General features: G+C 40.6%; 1 protein-coding gene across 10 annotated transcripts in view; it reads right to left on the reverse strand.

The window, feature by feature from the left end:
• The window catches only part of amot (angiomotin), a 51,195-nt gene extending 25,334 nt beyond the window's left edge, over positions 1 to 25,861 (reverse strand). The window contains exons 1-6 of one of the 10 annotated variants that reach the window (XM_037119696.1): positions 25,518 to 25,861; positions 17,252 to 17,324; positions 17,053 to 17,143; positions 10,576 to 10,636; positions 9,021 to 9,062; positions 6,874 to 7,888 (exon numbers count right to left, since the gene is read on the reverse strand). In XM_037119696.1, coding sequence (XP_036975591.1) covers positions 6,874 to 7,888; positions 9,021 to 9,062; positions 10,576 to 10,636 — 1,118 coding nt within the window. In that variant the 5' untranslated portion in view covers positions 17,053 to 17,143; positions 17,252 to 17,324; positions 25,518 to 25,861. Of the gene's footprint in view, positions 1 to 6,873; positions 7,889 to 9,020; positions 9,063 to 10,575; positions 10,637 to 17,052; positions 17,325 to 21,444; positions 21,465 to 25,317; positions 25,467 to 25,517 lie in introns of those variants that run through there. The other 9 variants (XM_037119697.1, XM_037119694.1, XM_037119695.1 and 6 more) reach the window with 9 other exon arrangements.

A 25,861-nucleotide genomic window follows, 5' to 3' on the forward strand; every position in this document is an offset into this window, starting at 1 on the left:
GCTCAGAATGCAAAACACAGATACATCTGCACAGCAGGTTTCTTATAAATACAGCTCATTTCCCAGCAACGTTATGTCAATGAGATGGAATGCCACACCATGGACAGTTGCCCGCAGTGGTTCCTCAGGTTTGTGACTTATGTAGCCCTGGTTATCTGAATCTATTTTTTATGACTATCCTTGGTACACTGCAGTTCAAAGCGGAAATACTCAGCCATGGCATTGATGGCTATTTTGCTCATGATTTGTGTTTAACAATATAAAAAAAAACCATTTGGATAGGTAAACAAAGTTAAAAACTTGATTTGAATTGAAGGGGGTATTAAATTTATGTAACAACATCGTCATTCCCTATGTCGCAGGAACATCTGAGAAACTCAGGAAGATTTTCAAAAAACATCATATGCCGGTTCATTTTAAACCTACCTACACACTGAGGCAGAAACGTGTCCATCGTAGGACAAAACACCCAGGCATATACAGAGTCCTGTAGTTTATTCTGTTCAGTGCAGCCAGGACTGCACAGATTTATACATTGGGAGACAAAACAACCTCTGAATAAATGAGTGCCACAATACAGGAGGGCCAACTCCTCAGGTTAAGACTCTGCTGACCACTACCATTTTAAGGAGAAAAATCATTCATTTGAGGACAACAATGTGTTTACATGACACTTAAGAAAACCAAATTCCTGGGTTAGTCCGACTATAACTGGATCTTTAAGATGCATGTATACACCTTAGTCTGACTAAAATTGGACCAGATCAGATTTCTCATAGTCAAATTAAAGCACCCAGATTATTCAATTGATAGTTGCATTACTCCTGCATGTATATGCTTTATCAGATCGGATCAGATTTGTGTTCTGCGCAGGCGCGAGATCTTTCCCCGGGGCCATGAGCCGGAAGTACACAGACGGCTGCGGCGGCGTCTTTCCTCCGAAATCACCACAAGAAAGAGCACTATTGTGCATCTAGTTTGTGTAATTATCATGTACACCATATACAAAGTGTAAAATGATGTAGCTTCATCTTGCACTGACTGTAAACGTCTTGGCCAGAGAAGACCCACCTTCAATGCAGTCCTGAGTTCCCTCCCAAGACAGCTTAACGACCACTCACACCTTGGCTCACCTAGCTCTAGAAACCTACATGAAGGCCGGTTGGGTCAAATACCAACAAGGGGCCCTAACAACTCTGTACGCATACTCCCACATAGAGTTTAAAAACATCAAGTTAGTTAGAACTGAGGAATCCTCTTGGAAGAGAGGTGAAGCCTCTTCAAGAAATTGAAACAAGTCCAGTTGCCTACGATACAACACTTGGGTGGGTCTGTTGTGGTTTGATAATATTTACACACATTATATCATGCTTCAAAACTACTGCCACTGTTCCTGCCCAAATGTAGATAGTCTAACTAAAGGTGTGTGAGTGCCCAATGCACACAAATGTGGACATGACTGATATAATGTTTAAACCACAGGTGGTCTTCAGGTCTAGGTAGAGAAGTGAACACAGCTGTATTTAATATATAAAGATGACATGACACAGACACAGCATTATCATCCTATTCACTGAAAAAAAGTTTTTTAACCACATCCGTAGCCTAATTGGTTCATTCCATGCCAACTTATCCAAAATCCATACGTTTTCCCAGTTTGTGTCAAGGATGTTATTCGGAAAAAAAAAAGAAAAAAAATCATGTTGAATTCCTTAAGTTTGACCCTCTAAATTTCATGATTTTTGTGACTATGTGTATGCATACCCGTAGGCTCACCAATCACTTATTTTTCACCAGATTGTGTTTAAATTTGTTTTGCATATACTTTTTCCAAAGAAGGATTATTCTGAAGTAAAGTATTCTAAAAGTATGCTGGAATTTTCATTTCTTTTTTTAAAAACTTTTTTAGTTAGTACTTTTGTTTGTACTGACTCAAATAGTTATTCTGAAGTGTTCTTTTACTTCTGCTAACTATTTTATGACAAGTAACAGTACTTTTACTCGAATAGTTTTTGACCACTCGACTCACTTCATCGATTTATATCCAAGCAGGTATTTGATTAAGATCTTCTAAGATTAAACTTTGTTTCCATTCAACACGTTTGTTATGTTCATTGTCAACTTTGTGGCACCATTCACAGTGGTAGGAGTCAAAAGTTAACTCCATCCACATTGAGCAAATGTCTTGCTCAATGTTGGTCACAGTTGTAACAATAACCCCATTCAAGGCATCCATAGCAAAACGTGTTAAAATATAGTTATGGGATTGTTTGCCAATTAAAAATATCAGTAATGTATTGTTCCATGTAATGCGGTTTCCTACATCTCTCAATAAAGGCTGTCCCACAATCGTCATTGAATCAACAGTGAATGAAAACATTTAACTGGTATGTCCTTTAGCCCAGTCTGATTCATCAGCTATCTGGTTGCTCACTGAGCAGGTTTGGTTTTTAAGGTGGGAAAACATCAGCCGTCAACCGACTTTGTGTGGAGCAAACATTCCTGCCTTCAGCCCACAAAGAAATTTCATCAAAGCCAGGCTGATCATGTCCCAACTTGTCTTGCCCTGATGATTCTCATTCTGTGGTATTCATGGCAGTTTACCTCAGAGGAACCAGATTCATACAGACTTGTGCGAAACAAGCCCAACAGGATCTTTCCTCACCTTTCAAAAAACATCATTGGGAAACCGTGAAAAGCTCCCACATGTAATCTTTTACAAGGTTTGCTTTAATTATCTTTAATTTGCTTGTCAAGTAAATTACAATCATTCCCTGTTTATTATAGTTCATAGTTTTTTTTATGCCTTTGTACGTGTGGAAACCAATCTTGAAGCAGGTTTTACGTCATCATTGAAGAATGACACTCCTCATTGATCTCTGTGTGTCAATTTCTGTCACAGTGACCATGTTTGGGAATATGGAAGGCCAAGGGAAGAGCAGCTAGCATTGATAAGCTTACTGGCGCCTGGTGACCAGGGTAAACAAGTGATAATTGATTTACAGTTCATATGTTGGAGAAGTTAAAATAGAACTATGTGACAATCACAGGGTGGAATACTGAATGTGTGTCTTTGTGAATGATCTCAAGTTAAACAGTTTCTCATTTTTCCATGTAATTTGAAAGACTTGTTTTGTGGTCTTGTGCTGGCTGGAGTTGCTAGGGAAGCCAATCAGATGACTTCTGATGGAGATAAAAACTAAATAACAAACAATAATAAGACTGAACATTAATGGTAATAAAAACATCATTGAGCACTTTATTAACTGTTATTAAGAAATGTTTGATCACAGGTTGAAAGATCCCTATGTATGAAGGACAGAGGTCAGGTCAGAACATCTCTCCTGGAGTTTGCAAGGATTCTAGGTCTTGCTTAAGCACAGTTCATGCTCTCTTGTATTGCTAATTATTTCAGGGCTCATTTTAGTTGCTTCATGCCTACGTATGTTAAAACTAGTTGACATTTGCACTGACTGTAAGTAACCTCAAAACAAACTTTTAAGCATAATGTAAAGTAATGGTCACTCTTGTGATCATACTACTACTAGTACTACTACTACTACTACTACTACTAATAATAATAATAATAATAATAATAATAATAATAATAATAACTGTACTTAGGGATGTCAAGATCAGGTTGTTTTTACCACAGATCCCAACCTGAGTCCTTTAATATTCAGTATCTGCCAATACCGAGTCCCGATCCAATACTTAGCCTTAACTACAATTTTCCTGGATAATACAGCTGCAAAAGAAATAATTACCTGCATCCAAGCTGTACCTTAGTAGTTTTTTTTTATTATTTCATATGGCTCTTTCTTATTCTGCATACACTATTAAAACACTGGCACAGCAATAGATGATATGGAGGTACCAAGCGTGGGCTGCGTCTCACACAGTGTGTGTGTACCACACTTGGTACCTCCACATCATCTATTGCTTTTTTCATATCCCTTACATTGTCGTATAAAATGGCACGTTGCATCTCCTCGATTGTCTGTTTTACATGCTCTGCTGTGTGAGACCCATGAAACCTGTGCACATAGCACCGCACATTGTTACTCTAAAGTGGAATCAATGTAATGTAATCCTGAGATGATAGGGCATACCAGGGATTAAAAAACTCCAGGTGACAAAGAAAATCCCGATCCTCTACCATGAAGATGGGCTCATTATCCAGAGTGATTAATTTAATAACCATCTCTGTAATATTTTATCGTACCAAATGAGTAGTATTAAATGCAGCTCTTTTGTTACCCCCTCATGAAACTGTCATATTGCAGAAGTTACATGTCGCGTTGGACTGCGTTACGTGTGACGTAAAAAAAAAAATCGGCCTTGGGTTCAGAATTGCTGATAGTGATCAATGAAAAAATGCCCATATCGGCCCCCATAGCAATCCTGCAGATTGGCTAGGGACATCCCTAACTGTGAGTGCTGAGCAGGGACATGTGAACACAGAGCCAGACTCTAAAAAGCAGTTCTATTCAATTCAAAATGTATCTGAGCCAAATTTCAAAACCAAGAAATGTAGCTGGGCCAAACATAATCAGCAGCCTATGTAAAGGCTTTGTTTTAGTCATTTGGTAATGACAAATTTTCAACAACCACAAATGAAATCTCAAGATGCAATCAATATCTGCCCTCGGTAAAGTGTTTCTAAGGGTTTGGTATTTGTCAATGAGGTCCCCTAAAGCATTCATTGCAAATCACACACATTGGTTTGATATTCTGACATGTCAGTAAAATTAACAAGTGCTTACCATTCAAGGCAGGGGTGAGATTCAATTTTCAGTTTGACGTTTCCGCATTTACAGAAACATCCACCAGTCAGTCATATAATTAAAACCACTGACATTTGAAGTAAATAATAATGATCACCTCATTACAGCACCCACCCCTGCACAATTGCAGACCAACAAATTTCCCTGTCTGCAGGACATTTAAGGATTTCTGATTGAGATTCTGATTCAAATACCCCGCCCAAATGGCATCAGTGCACTCTAATGACAGTGGCCTTATCATATAGGACAATGCTCCCTGCCACACCACAAAAACTGCTCAGGAATTGCCGTATGATCATAACAAAGACCTCATAGCATCTACCTGGTCTCCCAACTCCCACATCCCTATCCAATCGAGCATTCATGAGATGTCCCAATGTCCAAACGAAGGAGGCGCCACCATGGATCTGACTTGGCTTTGACCCGTCAAGGCATGGAAACAGAACCTCCACGGGTTGTCCTGTTGTGTTTGGCGCCAGGGTGGCAGATCCTTTGATTTCTGTAACTAGCAAGGGTAGGCCTCCATGGATCGGATTTCTTGAGAGACGTCCAATGGATGCTCGACTGCACTGGGAGCTGGGCAATTTGTAGGCCAAGTCAGTGCCTTCAGCCCTTTGTCATATTCCTTTGGCCATTCCTGAGCAGTTTTTGCAGGGTGGCAGGGTACACTGTCCCCTCATCAGGGAGTGTTCTTGCCATGGCGGTGTACTTGGTACGTCACAGTGTTTTGGTGGGTGGTTTGTGTCAAGTGTGCACACAGTGCTGTATGATTCTTTAGGCTTATGTTGTCATTTGTAATTCATATGCAGTGAAAAAATAGCATTAATTCTGAACAAACGCAAAACAGAGCGCTAGACCAGTGGTTTCAGCATAAGGACCATACTGCAAGTAAATTCTATTGATCAACAAATTGTTAGTGAGCTTCAATACCCAGAATAGTATGAAAACATTTACAGCCATCCTGTCAACAAATGAATGTGGTTTTAATGAAGCTTATTTCCCGGTCGTTAAAATTGTGATGCCATTAACTGCTGGAGAGTGTTACTTCTGAGTTCATGCATGTTAATCTTGAGTGTTTTTCTGTCAGCTCCTCGCTCCTTGTAATGTGTGTCATTTTCTGCAGTTTCTACTAATACTGTAAATGCAGTTGCATATCATGTCAGAGTCAGAAACATAATTCTTCAGGCAAACCTAAAATCAGCCAGAAGATTGGGTGATGAGTGCAGGTGGGTGTTCCAACAATGATTCCAAACACACCTGGATTTTCTCCAACTTCTTCAGGAAAACTTTAAGTAATCAGCAGAAGATTGGGTCTTGGGTACAGGTGGGTGTTCCAACAGGACAGTGATCCCAAACACACATCAGAAGTGGTAATAGAATGGCTAAATCAGGCTAGAATTGAGGTTTTGGAATAGCCTTTCTTGACTTGAACCCCAAAGAGAACATGCCAACTGCGCTGATGAAACAAGACTGTTTCAGGAAGCTAACAAATTTAGTTGAACTTCACTGATTGATCGTCAAGAGGAGTGGTCAAAAATTCAGCCAGAGGTTTACCAGAAGCACAGAAGCTTGTGGATGACTATCAGAAACACCCAACTGACTATCAAAAACACCTAACTGAGCTGAAAATGGCCAAGAGACACATTTACTGACAAACTTACACTGCCACAACATGAGCCTTTCCCAACACAATCAAGGATTGCACAATATATCATTTTTTTTACTCTTCTTACCTAAAAACAGGAAGTGACACAAAAATAAATGTGTAAATAAATTGCAAATCAGAATCATTTGAATGACTGCAAGGGGTAAATAGGTGATATGCTGGATATAAAGAGGGGATGTGAATAGATGTCAACCATGGAGCATCACTGTATACGTCATTGTCTCATTCAAAACTCCCTCTCTGTTGGTGCTGACCAGGTAACCAAAACAAGTGTTATAAAGTGCAAAAGCAAATTTTTCACCTTAGACGTTTCATTTTGTGTTTACCATTTCGCACAGTTTATTTTATGTTAAAGTCTCATTTGTGTGTGTGTGTGTGTGTGTGTGTGTGTGTGTGTGTGTGTGTGTGTGTATTCCTTACCTGAACGAGCCATACTCAGGTGGAGGCTGGTATCGGACATGAGGTACCTCCCTTGAGTGTTCTCTTCCTCTCTGCTCCTGGTAAAAATGGCCTCCAGGTTCCTGCTGTTTTGTGGGCGAGCCCATTCCTTTGAAGGGATAATCCGGAGGCGGCCCACGATGCTGGGGCTTGTAGTAGTCACCCGGTGGCCCTGGCGGGGGCAGCAGAGGGGACAGTGGAGAGCTAGTAACAGGAGCATGGGCTTTCACACCACTGGTGGCCAGGGAGAGCTGCATAAGTCGTTCGCTTAGAGACCGAACATGTCCTTGCTTTAGATCCTTCAGTCCATCATCCTGGTGCACCTTCCCCGCTCCACTTGCTCGTTGTACCGTGGGGCGGCCCTCAGTGCGCACCTTGGCACTGGTCACCCCAGTGACATAAAAGGCAGTGCCCATAGAGGCGGGGAGAGATGGCTGCTGAGGCTGATTGTTCTGCTGCTGTGGCTGAGGAGGAGGACCATGGCCACGATAGTATTGTGACTGCACTTTGGCCTCTTCATATGTAGGGAGGTCCTCTTGGTTCGGGCACTGACCTTGGCCGCTCCCACCTCCACTGCTACTTCCTGCTCCTCCTCCTGTTAATAAAACTCCTCCCCCTCCGCTGCTCCCGCCCCCTCCAACTCTGGTGGAGCCCAGCTTCTCCAGGCCATTGTCAGCCTGAAGCTCCTGACCTTGGGGCTCCTGACGGGCAATGTGGGGGCTCATGGAGTGATCGTCAGAGGGGCCCACCTGTCCCTGTCCTTGTCCAGAGTAACCTCCTCCACCTCCCCCTCCTGCTCCTCCTTGCTGTTGTTGCTGCTGTTGCAGCACATAATTACGGTTTATCTGCTCCTGCAGGAGGCGCTGCAGTACGGTGCTGCTGCCACCTCCTACGCTGTTGCTGCTGTTGGACGACTCCTCAGCTGCTGGCCTCATTTCTGCCTCACGCTGGCAACGCACCTCATGGAAGGACAAGCTCCGCCCTCGGTCAATAGTCCCTGGGAGGATGAGGAAAAGAAAGTGGAGTGGGAGAAAGAAGAAAAGGAAGCAGTGTTGAGAAGGGATGAGTTTCATAAAAGAGGAGAAGAATGTTAAGGAATGGAAGGAGAAACAATCGAAGAGAAGTGCCTTTCACACATGCACTGCGACCTTGAAATTGTCCAGACATTACAACGAATGAGTGAATGCAAATATCTACATCCGTTGGCCTGAGCATTTAAAAAACTTTTTTCTGCCAGCTCCGAAGTGCCAAGTCTGTATAATATCCAAGTGAGCTTATGTTTGAATACAGCACATATTCAAGGCAAATGAGTGAAAACTATAATGTTAACGTACTATAACTGCTTCTTACTATTTTCTGCATTCATGTATATATAGCTTTCCACTCTTTGGTTGATATGCATACAGATACATGTAGTACTGACATCAAGATAAAATCGTTATAATCATCACTGTTACAAATTAGTTCTTCTCCTGCTGCACATGAAACTAGGGGCCAGCCCTTGTCTAAGCCAAACAGACAAGTAGTTGAGAACACATCTGACAGAGGCTACATTTACACATATCCGGGCATTTACAGAAATGAATATTTCCCCCCCTCCGTTTTCAATAATAACATCGTGCACACAACATCGTTTTCAAAAAAGTTGTCATTTACATCAACCTGCATAAATACGCCATCAAGAGCCATTATAACTATGCCAAACCTATGGGCGGCAGTGTAGGGAGAAGGATAAAGCCATGCAAGCCTATCAGAATCCTCATAACACAAGCAAATTCCTGTTCCTTTCAAAACAACAAATGTGGCGCAAGGCTCGTTTGTGTGGACAGACAGATAGGGCGCACACATGTTGTTGAGCATTTTCTGGAGATCAATGTGACGTTTGAGAACCTAAAACCCTGTTTCTCACAGTTGACACGGCAACACATAACCGGCGTTTTTAGAAATCTCCACTTTGGCCGGGGGTTTTAGAATGAATCGTTTTTGGTAATAAAAATGGGGTTTTCGTGTAAATGAGAGGCCAACCCGCAGGGAAATATCTGCGTATTCCTGTGCTGTAAACGGGGCAATAGACAATTTCTTTTTTGAGCTACATGTGTGAAAGGGACACTGAAGAACAAAGTCTGGACCTGGTTCTCCGGACATTCTCTGTTGCTCATGTGGGAATACTGCTACAGTGATAGACAAAAACAGAAAGAGTAATGTAATTCCAGAAATTAAAAAAAGAGAAAAGAGAGAAAAAAGACAGAGGGACAGAAAGCATTAAGGTCAGAGATGCAAATGGACCATTCCCCACCATCTACCAACTACTTGTGAAAAAAATGAGGAGCCAAACCACCAGAAAAAAATCTTGAACCCTCCAACCCAAATCACAAACAAATACAAACATCAAGGTTAACCATTTAAGAATCAAAGAATGACTGTGGCAGCTGTGTGGTGACTTCAAACAAATTTCAGAAACAGGTATTGTTTACTTGGCTATGGTCTTGTACCCACACAAATAGCAGAAAAAAGACAGACAGTCAATGTTCTACTAAAATACCATGGTTTTCTGACTAAACAATGGCTATAGTGGGTGTGGACTGGACTAATGTGAAATGCTAACTGTGCACAATGGTTTCGGTTGATGGACAGAAGTTTAACCTTTACCCATTAAATGATGTGACAGAATATGTGACTTTAACCATTCAAGCATAGCTTTTTGTTTCTCAAAAAAACAAAATATGTAATCAATGATCATTATTGCTGATTAATTACCAATTCAGTATTCATGATTATGGCTGATGTAAAAATCCATCTGGCAACTCTTTATCTGAGTTTTTACAGGCTTAGGCCTCATTTCAACTGCATGGTAGGGTTTAGTCCGACTTGACTCATTTGCAATCATCCTTTTTTTCTTTTTTGCTGGCAAAATGGTGGATAGTATGATGTAACTGGTACTCTTGCATTTGTATCACCTCAGAAGAGGTTTTAAATGAGCTGAGCTACATACCAAGAATCAAGAACATGCTCTGTTGACACGTGCCGTGCTGCAGATGATGTCACACAGCATCATAATGATGATCAGCTAAGACTGCTGCCTACATTGAGGAGGTACTATCTGCAGTGGAAAACAAAATTCAGAAAAAATAGGGCCATACGATGCAGTGGAAACAAGGCTAAAGCCATTATTTTATTATCATAAGCAAAACTTGATTAGTTTTTGCTGCTACACCACATTAGTCTCAAAAATGTTTTCAGTCAGGGTACATAGACTACCTTCAGCTAAGTGATTACATTTGTAACCCACCTGCCGGGGCTCTATAAAGGACTATACAAATTAGCAAGGAAATAAAATCCAGTAATATGGAAATATTCACAGCTGACTCAAAGAAATGTGATTGTAAACGGACATAGAGAATAAAAGACAGAAGCAGTGTCTTCAGTTGAACATCCAGTGTTGTCAAAGTTGAAACCAGCTGGTATGTATTTGTTGTGTGAGTGGTCCAAATCAAAGAGAAAAATGTCCTCCTGAATCACACCCCTCTTCTCCTAAAATCAATTAAAATACCAAGTTATCCATTAAGCAAATACATTTGTTTGTTTGGGGGGGGGTTCCTTCTGACAACACAGAAAGTTTTTCTTATGACAACACTGAAAAGTTACACACTTTTTTTCTAAAGAGTAAAGAAAAGAAATCATTACATCTAGTGCTTTCAGTTATTCTCCGCATTCTCAAGGAGGAAGATGCTTTTTTTCGAAACATCTGTAGGTAAATAAAATCATATGAGACAAAAGGAAAAATGTTAGCTTCAGCAGTAAGACAGTTAATGCTTAATTCTCTTCAGGAAAGACAAAAATATGGAGATTAATGGGGCAGGTAGTGGAAAATTGGATGCACAATAACTGATCTGTGATCTGTTGTAAACCATATTGCAGAAAACAAAACAAAACTAATAACCCAAGATTACGAATCTGTCTATTAAACATGACATAGACATTGATAAATATTGCAGTTTGTTGATACAAAATGTGAGGCAGATACAATAAGATACAATATAAATTTTACCTTACCATATTTCTACTGGTAGTTCTTAGTTTTTATGCATGCACTTTATCATGGAAAGTATCAAATATGAGTAGTTGTCTTATACATATCTTTCAATAACAGAAATAGATAGTAACAGATTAAATAGCTTAAATGTTATGTTACCCAATGGTTCAACATCAATACCAACGTTTTCAATATGAGAGGTTGTCAGAAAGCAACTTTAGGACATTGTGAAGGAAAACAATTTGCTTTATACAATACAGTCTTTTTTCATCAGAGGTGCAGGACAGAGACAGCTCTCCTTAAATTCATAGAATGTGTACCAAAAGCAACATGACAACAGGTCTTTTGTCTGTGCTTTTTAACATTTCAGTGGAACTGTTGGAACGCAGAATTTTTTTTTTTCTTCTCCTGGTTTTTATCTCTTTCTCAATAACGTAGCTGTTTGAGGGACTCCGATTTATCCTCCAATCAGACTGTTCTGCTGTTCTGAATAGTGGACTGATGTTCAGTTCTTTCTGGGGAGTTTTTACATTTTAAAAAGTCAAACCTTGATCTGTTTCAGGTTTAACTGACACTTCAATCCTTTCCTTTCTGTATGTCTCCTTCTCTTTCTCTTTTTATCTGTCTCTCTCACCTCACACACACACATTGTTTGCATTCAATCAACTCCATGTCGTCTCTCTCAACCTTTTCGCTTCTCTTCATCAAGTTTGTCCAATCCCTCAGTCAAAACCTACTACTGCTTCAAATTTGTTTGAGCTACAGATGTCATATCAACTTTTAACAGGTCACAAGACGCATTAAATTTGTATTTAATCTTTAGAAATCTTTTAGTTAGTTTAGTTTTATGCTGTTTTAGCTCCTTTTTTCAGATTCTATAATGATTGTGTATTAAACTCATTAAGTGACAGCACCTGTAATGGACACAATCATATTAGGTAGTGCTTGAGCTGTAGCAACACTCAGACCACTTCACACCAACTTCTTCGGCACTATTCCTGGTCTTCTGCCGCTCCTGTTGGGCTCACTCATACTCCAGAGCCACTTTTCGCTGCATAAGTGTCTCTGGGCTCATTAGGAAAAGCAAACAGGCCAGCTGTCAACAGGGTGGACTGCCACAGGCCTGCCCTGTCCCTGCTTGGCCACCCGGCCTTATCTGCTTCACCTAACAAGCCCAGTGACACTGCAGCCGCAACAGCCAAAGTGTCAGTATGTTTACCGGCAGGCAAATTATGGCTTGAAATCAGTGCATCAATGCATCTTCGGATGTTCACACCTATATCTAAAGCTGTCCACTTGTGATCATACCAGTTAGGACACATGTTAATATCAAATGTAAACAGCCTGTTATATTAGACACTGCAGACTGTCTAGGAACAGGGACAATTGTAGCTGTCTTTACCTAGTAGGGTACACTCTCCTGTGTGAATAGCCATTTTTATACTGGGCAATAAGCCACAAATTGGCTGTCCTTTTTGTGGCTAGGTCAGCGGATTTAGACAGAAGATGATAAATTGGGGATATGCTTTGGTCTGCCAATTTGACGCCTCGGAGGGTGCACTTATTTCCTCTTCCATTGCTATCTAAATCCGAGCCGTCGATGTGCCGGCAATTGCGTGAAAAGGGCAGAGGTGTTGATGACCTGCACTGTTGTGCAACCCACAGCCAGGGAGTTGTAGAACCAGGAAACAGCTGATCACAGCAGTCAGTTCATCACTTCATCCATGGACGTCAAGATGAGCAACTGGCAAGCTGCTGAGATCCAGGAGATGCTAGCGTCTCCTCGATCTCTGTAGTTGTTTGGTTGTGTCCGCTTGTTGTTGTAGCAGCAAGCTACTAATGGTCGCTACATTCAAATTAAAAGCCCCCCCTAAGAACCCAGCTCAAAACTCCAATGGGGTGCAATGTAAAACTCTTATTTTTAAGACAAATTCTTGGTCACTGTTCACCAACTTTGTACTTCACGTCACATCACATGTTTACGCCTACCCCAGTGGTGGCCAAGTGGTGTCTTTTGGAAAAGGAGGAATATTACACCTCCCTTTTAGACAGACAAGGTGACACATTGCTGCCTTTACCTTGCAGCAAATGTGCCGCCTTTTCTATCTAAAAGGGGCAAGTGATACATCACTCATCAAAAGTTGGTAATAACATTGACTAGCTGATGATTAGCTGTCACTTTTTAAGTAACCCTAACCCTTCCTCCTAGCAGCATTCTTCTCACATCTTGTGCAGATACTGGCAGTGGGAGGTCATCTGGAGGCAGTCTTTGTTGAGGACATCAGAGTGAACAGAAAAATGTGTTCAGCTCACCCGACAATGTGTAGCCTCACATATGAAGTGGGCGCTCCAGCATTTGTAGCCGTGACATTTCTAATCACCTGCCACATATCGCTAATGCTGTTGATGTTGAGATGAAAGTCTTTCCAGTGTCTGCTGATGTCCCCTCTATGCCTCCTTGAGGCCAGTCTTCAGTCTTGCTTTGGCAGGTGGTATGCTTCATTGTCACCTGACCAAAAAGGCAGCTTTTCTTTATTCTTTATTCCTCAAGATTGATGTTACCCTGAGTGACTGCATCTGTGAAGATTTGCCAGTCTGTGCAGACATATATGAAGTAAAATCTTTAAGGAATTATACAACATGCTATGACCCATTTATTTTCATCAGGTATGGCAGAACACATTGTATGCTAACTATTATATTGACTGGTGCATTCATTCAGATGGTCTGACAGTTTAAGACTACATTGCATAGCATACTTTTCTGCTTTTTCTCCATGACTATATTTCCTTTTTATTATTCTGAGATGGATGTTCTGAAAGTTTTAAGCCCTGTTCAGACCATAGATCTGCAGCAACATGGGTTGAAACTTGCAACTCTTCGCAATGTGCCAGTCAGCAACATTCTGAAAAACTTCAAAGTTCATATCAAGGCAACTAAACAAGAGGGTGTATCGTCCTAAGCTTATGGATGTAATTTGTAGTGTCTTAATATCTAAACAAGCATTGTGATAGTCAGTAGCTTGCTAAAGTTGCATTTCTAGTATTGATGAAACACCCAAAGCAAGTGTGGTGGATGCAATCTGAGAAGACGAAAAGTAGATAAGTTGTCAGTTTATCTGTACATTTGCATCTTAAGGCTTGCGTCATACAGACATGGCTTTTAGTTAACAAATGAAAAAGATGATTCTTTCTCATCAAAAAGTCTGCCATTTCAACAAGCAGTTTGTAACTCACTTGACTGGCTGATTTTGCTTTAAGGCGCTAATTGACTGTTGAAACAGAGCAGAGTTCACCCCACTGTAACTTTCCCCTACTATGTTCTAAAATAGTTTAGTCTCAATGTGATCCTGGGTCTGAACTGGGCTTTTGTCTGAACAGGTTTTTAACTTAAACTGTGCACACAGGTTAATAATCTGTCTGCCCTGTTTACCAACTGGCATGCAGGCTGCTAATCCAATTGGAAAGTCTGTCATTCCATTCCCTTGATAGTAATCCCTTTTAAAAGATTAACAATTGTTTTCTACCATGTCACACATGCACTCCTGATCCAAATTTTAAGACCAGTTGCAAAATTGCAAGAATTTACATTTTGCACTGTTGGATTTTAAAAAGGTTCTAAGTAGAGTTTCAAAATGCAAAAAGAGGAAATGGGAGTTACACAAAAAAAGCCTTTAAAAGCCAAAATCTGCGCAAAAATGTGGATTCAATGTCATTTTCTGTCAGGCATTCATACTGTCATGACCTCCTGATGGCAAAAGCCAAAAAGCTTTCTCTTGTTGAAAGTGGTTGGATTGTTGAGCTGCATAAGCAAGGCCTCTCGCAACACGCCATCGCTGCTAAGGTTGGACGCAGTAAGACAGTCATTTTGAATTTCTTAAAAGATCCTGAGGGTTATGGAACAAAAAAGTCAAGTGGTAGACCCAAAAAATTTCCCCAGCGCTGAGCTGGAGGATCCGATTGGCTGTTCTTTAAGACACAGGATGATCCTCGTACCAAATGAAGGTCATTACTGGTGCTGACTGCAGCCCAATTACCATCAGGCAGCATTTGCGAGAAAAGGGCTTTAAGAACAAAAAACGTCTTCAAAGGCGTTGTCACAAAATTGCCCATTTGAACTGTGCAAGAAAGCACCAGACATGGGACATTGAAAGGTGGAAGAAAGTTTTATTCTCTGATAAGAAAAAATTTCACCTTGATGGTTCTGATGGCTTCCAACATTACTGGCATGACAAGGAGATCCCACTTGAGATGTTTTCTTTGCAGCACAGTGACAATGCCCACCTGACAAAGGACTTCTTCCAGAGGAATAACGTCACTCTTTTGGACCATCCTGCATGTTCCCCTAATCTGAATCCAAGTGAGAACATTTGGGGATGGATGACAAGGGAAGTTTACAAAAATGGACATCAGTTCCAGACAGTGGATGCCCTCCATGAAGCCATCTTCACCACTTGGAGCAACGTTCCCACTAGCCTCCTGGAAACACTTGCATCAGGCATGCCGAAATGTGTTTTTGAAGTGATCTATAACAACAGTGGAGCTACTCATTACTGAGTCCTTTTTTGAAACTTTTGTTTCTATTTTAGGGGGGTTTCGGGGTTTTTTTTTAAACTTTTGATCAGCTGATGAACAGCCTATTTCAGTTTAATTGTTGTTTTCAGTAAATTGCTTGCTCATTTCTTTTTTTTTGTGTCACTCCCATTTTGTTCTTTTTGCATTTTGAAACTCTACTTAGAACTTTTTTAAGATCCAACAGTGCAAAATGTAAATTCTTGCAATTTTTCAACTGGTATTAAAATTTTGATCAGGAGTGTATATACTCATATACAGTAGGTGATTTGTTTATTTTTAACAGGGGGAATTGCTCAATGGGAGCACCACCCTGCGCCAACACACCTATGTACACCCCCAAAGGACATTGTTGCAGGACGCCTTAACCATAACTGTGACATTTCTAATTCTACAATTCCATTTTATCAGGTTATCTTCCTTCTCTACTAACTACAATTGTCTCTTTATAACTGTATCAAAGTAATGAGAAAATACACCTTTAAATTGTATGCAGTGGGCTGAGTTTATTCAGGAAGGGTTTTCTCATGTTTCTCACAATACACTACAAGTGGGGTAATTTTACGTTACATTACCCATATGACCCCTTGGAATTTTTTACCATCTAAATTCCTTGAACGACACACATGAATATTGTGATTTCTCGGTAGATAGATTCTCTTGGTAGGCCAATTTTATCAGTGGAGAATAGCCTATCACAAATATAATGGTATCGGCGTATATATTGTCCAATATGCAGCGATAGGAAAACCTAATATTTAAAAACTATAACGCAGAAAAACATGCTTGGGGTAATTTAATATTGGTGTAATGACATAACTTGTCTAGCAGAGTGCGCTTCAACGAGGGTAAAAACAGCTGGTGTCAGGAAATGTAACAGCTGCCTCACTAACGGTTAAAATATAAACCAGCACAAAAATGACAGTTACCAACATAATATTAGCCGCCATGTTCTGAACAGACACACTAAAAACACTGACAAAAAATAACAACTTTAGTTTTAGAACATGAATAGCAAACTTGTTGATTTGGTCATGTTTCATTTTTATACAATCAGGAGTCTGCACAGGGTGTTTTATTTTGAAAACTGACCGGATGCTCCATGCTGTTCCTGTGTCTCTAACTTCCTGACAGTGCGACCTGTTCTGTGCAACTTCTTGTGGCTTCTGTCAAAAATAGACCAGGAAGCTGGAAGGCAATACAGTCATGCACGGCTTGAATCCACTGTGCGCCAGAGCTGATTGTGGCCGCTTGTGATTTGTAACACAAATAGATGTGTAACACAAATCACAAGCTGCTACTAGGAGATGGAGTGATGAGAGTGATGGCAGGTTAAAAAGCGGGATGCTTTTTGGTAATTTTGCCAACAAGGGTGACGGCATCCCCCCTCAAATCGCCTACTGCTCATATATCCTAATATGAGCTCTCCCCTTCCTCCCTATCTGTTCTAAAAACATTTCCCTCCAAATCCCCTCTTTCCTTCCTATCTGTCTCCCTCCATCTTTCTTTCCATTAAACCACTTACTTTCCCATAGGTTTTCTCCCTCTCACACCTACCTGTATGGCTGTTTTCTCTATGCTCTCCTGGGGATGTTAGTGGGAACAGCTGCTCATGTTGCAATGCTGTGACAGGCCTACTGGGACATCCCTGCAAGGTTTGGTGAAGGTAGGCAGGATGATGGGGCTGATGATTCTGTTGGGGTTGAAGGTGGTGCAGTGCAAGATGATAATATGCTGGTGTCAACAGATGGTTCACCTCTGGGTTCTGACCTTCCTGCAGGCTTAGAAGGTCCTCTAGGCACGCCAAGAGTTGATAAGATCCAAACACTCTGCAGAAGAAATAACTTAAGTTAAATTTTAAAACCACATACAAATAAAACAATGGGATTTGAGGAACTCAGTATGTGCTCTGCAAGTAGGCCCACAAAAGACAGACGAGAATGAAAATAAAAGAAAGCCATCCACTGTCCATAAATGGAAGTCGTACAAAGTAGCATGTAGCACGCAGAAGCCTAAACCTGTTTGATTCCACTGTGAAACATTAGACCTTAGATACAGGAGCGGGAGCCATTCCAAGAGCACTACTCAACAATATAAATTCCACCCTTTACATTTTCTTTGAAAGAAGTACTTCTATATTGGATATATGGTCTTATCATAAAACTGGTCCGTCTATTCAGCAGTAAGATGCAGCAAATGTTTTTGAAATTGGTGTTGTGGTATTCCCTTTTGCTCTAGTAGAAAAACCTATAATAACCAGAATGCCAGGTCTTCGCTACTCTCTTTCAGTAGCTCTGAGCGCATTGTTCTGGGCCCAGTTCTATAAAACAGACCTAGTCATTTACTTATATACTGTATAACTTGAAGCCAAGCTTGAAGTGATGCACGGAGCAGGGTTTTTTTCTTTTTTATACCCATACCCACCTCACCTGTTAAGAGGCTAATTTTTAGGGAATGAGCAAACTCTTATGAGCTAACTTTCTTTCTTAGGGCACCTAAGAAAGCTGCACATCCACCAATTTAGAAATTTGCTGCTCTTCTGGGGTCGGTTACACCAATTGGTCTTTACCAAGTCTGGTCCTAATGGCTAGTCCATGTTAGTTAAAGCTGTAGCCTTTAACTATTTTTTTTGTTTTATTTGCTAAAATTGATCTGATCTGACAGAAAATAAGATACAGGTCAGCTGTGTGAGTGTCTGAGAAGTGTCAGTCAAACTGGCAGCCCACCTCCCTTGCGCAGTGCGTACCAAGCAATGCCCCTCACCTGAGCAGGCGGAGCGTCTGCTCTTACCTGATCAGATACTTTCATGTCCACTGTAAACAATGGCTGAGAACAGACAGCAACAACAGAGCCTAAAAATGCCTCACCTATGCCCATGTCAAAGAGAAGAAATATGAAGACTGACAAAGAAAAGCAGTGTCAAAATAAACAATTGGACTGAGCCAGAGAGAAAACAAGGATGAATATTGGAGAGTCATTTCAGAGGTGGAGGGAGCAGAGTTTGTGGCTTTTCTGCTGGACAAGTATGTTTTAACGACTATGGTGGCAGCAGTTACAGTAACACTCACAATAGCGCATATGGCCAAACAATGTTGCAGTCGAGCTACGTAGCTACGTGTCTTTCAAGTGACCGGGCAGATGTAATAACGTTAGTTTGTGTTCAGTTGCTCTGAAGTGGTTGACTTGGTTTGGAGAAATAACGTTACTCATGCTTCAGAAAGGCAGCATGGTGATGATGATTACCTGAATGATTAGCTGGTAACTTCACCTACAGTGATATGAGGAATAGTGGTTGTTACTCATAATATATACAGTGATCAGCATGAGGCACTCGTCATTGTAATTTAGTTGTACTGGTCAGAAATAGAACAATCAGGGCTTGCTGTTATATTGAATCTGCCATCTTGGTTATCTGGCTTCCTCTGTTACCGTGTTTACAAGCCTGCTCGTGCACAGCAGGCTCCTCTGTGGGGAGGGGCTTTGAAGGCAGGGCTGCAGCGCAGCGGGGGGAAGAAAGAGGGACCTGGGAGCTGCATCATTCATATTTTCTGGCTAAGTCCACTTTTTTATCAAAACTCCAGACTGCAGCTTTAAGTACATTATCTTATGATTTAAGTGCTTTTTCTTTTTTTTTTCCTTTGAGTGGGGTGGGGGGGTTGGGAGGAAGTCTGGTTATGCAGGGTCATGGTGAAGTCTGAACAAGTGAGTCTTGAGTCTTTTGCAGAAGATGCAAGTGAGTGACTCTGCAGCTTTACATAGGCTACTTTAGAGAGACAAAACATGGTAGACGATGACTATTGTGTTTAGCAAAAAAAATATCAGTTGGTTGCTTTGCTTGTACCTTCCACATGTTTGTATACAAATGGGTCAGCTCTGTCACCTAGGTGGACCTTCACAGAGTTGGCGGTGGTTCTGTATTATATAGTAGCATTTTCTATAGGAGCGTTTTCTATAGGAGTTGCTTGTCCGTGGGGTTGTGCTTGTAAGTTTGCAGACATTTTAAAAGTACCACATGCCCCCCTGGAAGAAAAATATGAAAAATAACCCCTTAAATGGTGACTACTTGTGATATTGTTTTAAAAAACACATGAATATAAGAATATAAGACATGAGACAAAATAGTGTAGAAGCTGACATTGCTGCTTGAAAATATGCTAACCTCTTAAGCATTAGCGAACTTTTTACGATGATTTTCTTTATTATTATATATTTTCAGCATCTGTTTCAGAAGTCAGAGGGCCACATGACATGGAAGTTATTGAGAAAAAAAATCATAACTTCTGCATATTAATATTCATATAAAAAGAAGAAGCGTTAAATACAATACAAAGCTGTGTCTCATTCATCTAGTTTACTAATACAATCTGTTGCTAGTTTGAAGTCACTGGGTCACATGACATGGAAGACATTGAAAACACTGCAATTATTTTGCATATTTGCGCTACGTAATTTAATGACGGTCCCTAAATCACGTTCCAGCGATTCAGCTCGAGGCTCTGGGAGTTGAGCTAACCGTCCTCCTGCTGCTAACACTGGGCGAACCTCAGTAAAGTCGCAGCTGGACCTGAGTGAATAGCCGCCTAATATCCAACCTAAAACTAACTTCACCCTGGTTCGATGAGGCACCTGTTGCAGCCTTTGAATAGGATGATGAGGATTTCAGTCACTCAACTCTAACAGTGACTTGTAGAAATTATACAAATAGCATTAATGACAATAATAATCGATTTCAAGATAACTTAGGGTGTAGTGCTTTCACTGTGTGCAACTTCAATTCGCCATTTGCCTGTGATATCAAACCTACAAAAATCATGTCTTTTTTTTTCTTTGGCGGCAGCACTGAAAATCCAGCAGCAGAATGCAAGTAGGTGAAACACTGACACAGTGCCAACTACTACTAAATCTTAAAAGTGCCTCTTTCATCATAATTATGCTTTTACACGAAGATTTGACTCACATACATTCACATACATTTTGGCAAGGGTTTCACTTGAATGGAGCAGTTGGTCAGCGCTCCTGTCATTTAAATGCCAGCTGAGCCACAAGTGTTGGTACAATTGCATCCAGGGCCACATGGTTGCAGACACATTTCTCTATATTGGTAGAGTTAACAATGAGAAAGAGTGGACTTCTGAATTTTGTAGACTGCTTCTTCACTCTGTCATTTGAGTCCTGCACTCTGGCTGTCAACAGGCTGCATGCATGTCAATGTAAAAATATGAAATGACTGAAAAAAATTATCATGACATGAACCACCTTTTTCTGGATCGGCATCATCGGCTTGGTTGCTTGGTTCTGTGTAAACAAACAGCGGTGGAGAATTGGCAAACCGCCGCTGCAGCGATAATGCAGAGTAACCCCTTTTGTGTGAAAAGGGCTGCAGTCTTATTCTTTGGTTTCCAGTCACTCAATTACTGTCTTATTATTTGTTATTCTGTTCGAAACCTTTGAGATTTTCATGTTAGTCTTTAACCTGAGAATCTTGGTAAATGGAGCCTTTAGCAAGATTCAGCAGTCTTGCTGAAAACATTGCCTACTTCTCCTGAAAAAGATTCAATTTGTGACAGAAAATAGAGAAATAGGAATGTAACGACAAATATTTAGAGAATATTCAGAGAATGGATACAATAAGGTACATACGATAATGTGAGACACAGGGCATTATAACAGCAGTGAAAACATGAGCATATTATTTTCAAAGTTGTCTTTGATTTTGACCATAGCTAAAGTTGTCACACAAGTTAATCCCCTCTCTCCATACTAAACCACTGGAAGAGGGGCTTTTCTAACTGTATTCTCATGAACACCTTAGATAAACAAAAACTAAATGACACCTTCAATCCTGTTTTTCCTCTTTAGGACATTCAAGTTTAATTCAGCCACTAACCTGAGGTTCAAGAATCACTAGTTATGAGTAGTTTATACATTATGTTTTTAAAATGCTCCTACCTGTAGGGCTTCTTCTGAGAATAATGTCAAATCAACCCAGGGCTACGAGGTAATCCAACGGTTCCTCTTTTACAAAATGTTTTAGAAATATGTACCTGCTTTGTGCAAGTTTAAGGTGGCACACCTCTTTCCATTTCCACCCCATCCAATCCTCTACCCTCACTCCAACAGGTGGGGCTGGGAAGTAGAGACAGGTGAATCTGGCAACCATTCAGCACTGAGCCGCTCCTTCATACCTGTGAGCTAGTGTAATTGCTTTACCAGCATTTACTCTGCCAACTGTCCGTGAGATAAATACTCAAGACTGTAACTTCCCCTTTAACTGCTTGTGACTTTTACAACAGCACAGGGGGCCGCTGCCGAAGGTTTCTGTTCTTGTTTTCTGTGATTAAAAAAAGATTAAATTGTGGCACAAAATGTACAAGCCTCTCACCTATTTTACAGTGCAGGGGACTGCCTTAAGCAAAAACTCTCACTGCTATTGTTTTCTTTAAGTAGGACGACATCTTGTGGCTAAAACGCAGAAGAGCAGTCCAGTTCAACAAAAGGTAGTCAGCACTCTGCAGCAGATTAACATGCAAGATACAAGAGACCTAAAAGATTTGTGTCAGCTGTAGCTCCAGACACCAGTTACTGAATCTTTATATGATAGCACAAACAGCTGACGGGAAACCTTGAGATACATGACTCATGACCTGCAGCTCCAGCCATCTTGACATACAGTAGTCAAAGGTGCAGAGAACGCACTGCAGTTGTTTCATATATAGAGTAAAACTCCTATAATATTATATAGTATATACATATACACGTATACACCTATAGATGAGTTGTTGGTGATGTCACTGACAGTTGTTTCAGGGTTTTTCTCTCACAATAGTTTGTCATCAACTGCTGATGTTTTCCTCCATCTACCAGTTCAACATCTGTTGCTGAGTACACCAGTGGTTTCTTTCTTCTTCAGGACATTCCAAATGGTTGTCCTGGCTATGGCTAATGGTTGTGCAATGGCTCTGATTGATTTTCCATCTTCTCTCAGCTTCGAGATTGCTTGCTTTTCTCCCATCGACAGTTCTCTGGTCTTCGCGTTGGTTACACTTTTTTAATGATAAATCAGTCTGCAAAGGTAAAACTCAAAGCTGAAACTGAGACATTCAGCACTATTTTGTGTAACAGGACACACCTGGGCAGCAAAAAACACCTGTCAGTCACATGTTCCAATAATTTTTCTCACTTGAAAAATTAGTAGGTTCAAATTAAAGGTGCTATTTTCCAAGTTTTTTGACAGATCTAGATGTAAATACCTGGAAATGGAAGCGGAAACACTGATCTCCTGTCTCATGTTCATTTTTTGGAGTCAAACCAAAATGTTTTCAGTGTACATCTAAAATAAAGGAACTGGGCCATGTGTGCATTAGGGAGAACAAGGTCAAGTCAAGCCAGTGCATAAAATTTGCCACCCCCTGTATCAATAAATGGTGACAATAAACAAAAGCAATCATGTGACCACAAATTACGGAAGTATACTTCACATTACTCAATATATGTTGGGCTGAAGCACATGGAGAGAGTTGTAAACAAACCAAAAGTTTGCAAAAATGCTGTTAAATAAACTTACAATGTTGATGTAATAAATATCTAATTGTGGATTTATGTTAAGTTTAAGCCACACATGTACAATATATGTTATACACAAAAGCACATTAAGAGGTACATTCTCTCTGAGCTAACAGACAAGGATTACAGTTTAAATATTGAAAATATTGAGTTTGCATGCATGAAATTTAACCTAAAAGTACACGTTTTTCCTTTTGATGGCATTAATTCAGTTAACAATTATATCAAAACTGTTTGATTTTGTGTCATTTATTATACATCAGTATTTGAGAGTGGCTGTTGACCCTGGAGGGCTCAACTTAGCTTGACCCTATGCTCATTTTACCCCCAACTTGGGACAATTTGTGCCACAAGACATCTTTTTTTTTTTTGACTGGTCGTTATTCTGAGACCACCATAATCAAATGCTTCCATAATTAATGTCTGAACTAATTTCTATGGGTAAACCACTACCTAAGCTATATATACTATCATATACCTCACAAATACACTTGTCCTTTGCAGCAAGATGTAAAACATGGCTCATCCTAACCTGTTCTCCCCTCCATACTATATGAAATGTATTCAGGGAGAATTGTCAAACAATCAGGATACTTTTATCACTTTTTATGCCTCTTCTAGAAAAATCACAACTCCAACAAACCAGATCCAACTCCAGCTTCTGCTTGCATGCTCCATCTGCAGAAGCAGTATTACATCTTGCGGTTTATACTGAGGTCACGATATTCTGCTCTCAAACTCCAACTTGCCTCAAGCCTGTAGACCTGCATTTTTATTGTCGTGGGCCTGCCGTGGTGAAAAAACACTATTCAAACATGAAGAAAATATCAAGCCATAACCTCTGGGCCTGGGAAATATAGTGCCTCCAATGGCCACTTGAGCCAAAAACAAGTCAATCCCTACAAGAGTCAAGACAACTTTGCAGCAGAAGTAAACGTTTACATGTTTGTATAAATGGTTTCAGTTCTCTACTCTATGCAGTGAGCTGCCTGCTGGGTTTCACTTCAGTCACTGACCTTCACCTCTCAGCCATAGGAGTGGTGTTGCTGCCCTCTGGAGAATTTTCAATGCAGATATCGGCGATTTAATATATAGATTTCTATGCAGTCAATTAGACTAAAAGACTGGAGCAGAGGGACAGACGCTGGTGTTTTGGATTGACAGTGCGTGCTGGATTTGCTGACTGAACACAAACACAACACAAGTGGCTGTTGCTGTTAAGTATTGTGTCTTTTCACGGCAAATAAAGGTCATGAGGTCAACTTCCATGAGGTGACATTTGCTTCTCTTTATATGTGAACACTAATAGCTTACCAGCCTTAGCTTGCTTGGTAGCTTCCAGTTGGATTGTTTAACTAAGTAGGCTTGCTTCACCCACATTTCACCTCTTTGCCAATTTTGATTAGCTGGGAGTGAGGCAGATTCCGGCAGCAGACATGTGTTCATATCTTTTGCATGTCTCAGCCATGTTGAATTACAAACACCTGGATAAATACGTCTTGTATTGCTTCATCTTTCTGATTATGATTTGATTGTTAGTTTATGTTCATAATATCCAAAGAAACCACCTTGCAAATAAACGCAGTAAAAATCTGGACTTGACTGTGCTTTTAAGTTGTTTGGGGTAATACAGGCTGCATTTGTAATGTGACAAGTTGATCATTTGTTTTTGTAAATCACAGAGTGGTGCTCTGATCTTATTATTGCATAAAGAGAATTTGAACAGCTCTGGTAATGGCTGCCTCATCCAGTTGTTGTTACTCCATTACAAGCTGTCTTAAGGAAAAATGTCTATTCATCCATAGTCACTGAATAAAGGTTAGGTCAGCCATGGCATACAGGTCAGGTCAAAGGTCACCTGATGAAGTGACCTGGATGTTGCATGAACACCACCATGTTGCAGTGCTAACATACAAAACCCCTGTCGTGTTATAATTGTGTTATAGTGACACGTTAACCATTTTAACACAGTGACTGACACCTTAGGTTGACCACATTAAGTGAGCACATGAACATTTGAACTGAAACCTTGTGTGGTCAGCACCAGTAACAGAACAATGTCAAAGTTTTTTCCATTTCCATTGGACCCATTTCAAGGACCCCTGGTACAGTCTTTGCCTGACAGGGTCCAAGCTTCAGCTACCACTGTTAGGAGAAAATACTACCTTAGTCACTCTGAGTCATTATTTCCCAGCATCAATCACTGAAATCTGTGTGACTGACATAAGGCTTTGATAAAACACATCAGCATTTTCTTACCTTCAGTTTTCTGGTTGCCTTCATGATACAAAAGGAAAATGGGTAGGCCTATAACATTCCTAGTGGAACATGGAGTTTTTGTTGGTCACATCCGTTTTATTATCCTTCGCAGTTTTCTCTAGGTCTACGCGACAGTGTGGAGACGAGCAGACGGTATAATCCAACTTTTCATTTCATAATGCCAACAAATCAGTTTTTACCTTGTTCCGTTCACTGTCCTCGTCCTTCAACTGAGCGAGACGTCACTTTTTGTTATTTTCTCCTGTCCTGTGGGACTGTAACGGCTCCTCTTGCTAAAAACTCCACAAACTTATGCTCGCCGCCGCCGATCAATGGCGAGTCTTCACCGCGGGTTTGAACGCTTTCAGTCCTTTCTCTAGGTATAAAAGCTTGTTCGCAGCCAAAAAGGCTTCGTCCTCCCCCGTGCATTTCATGTTTCACCGTAAAAAAAAAAGAAAAATTAAAGAAAAAAAAAAGCGGTTGAGGGGAAGTGGCAGGAAGTTTCCCCCTGCCTGGTCTGCAGTATGAGAGGAATGTCCAGCCT

This window comes from Acanthopagrus latus, chromosome 13, assembly GCF_904848185.1.
Source record: "Acanthopagrus latus isolate v.2019 chromosome 13, fAcaLat1.1, whole genome shotgun sequence".
NCBI lineage: Eukaryota > Metazoa > Chordata > Actinopteri > Spariformes > Sparidae > Acanthopagrus > Acanthopagrus latus.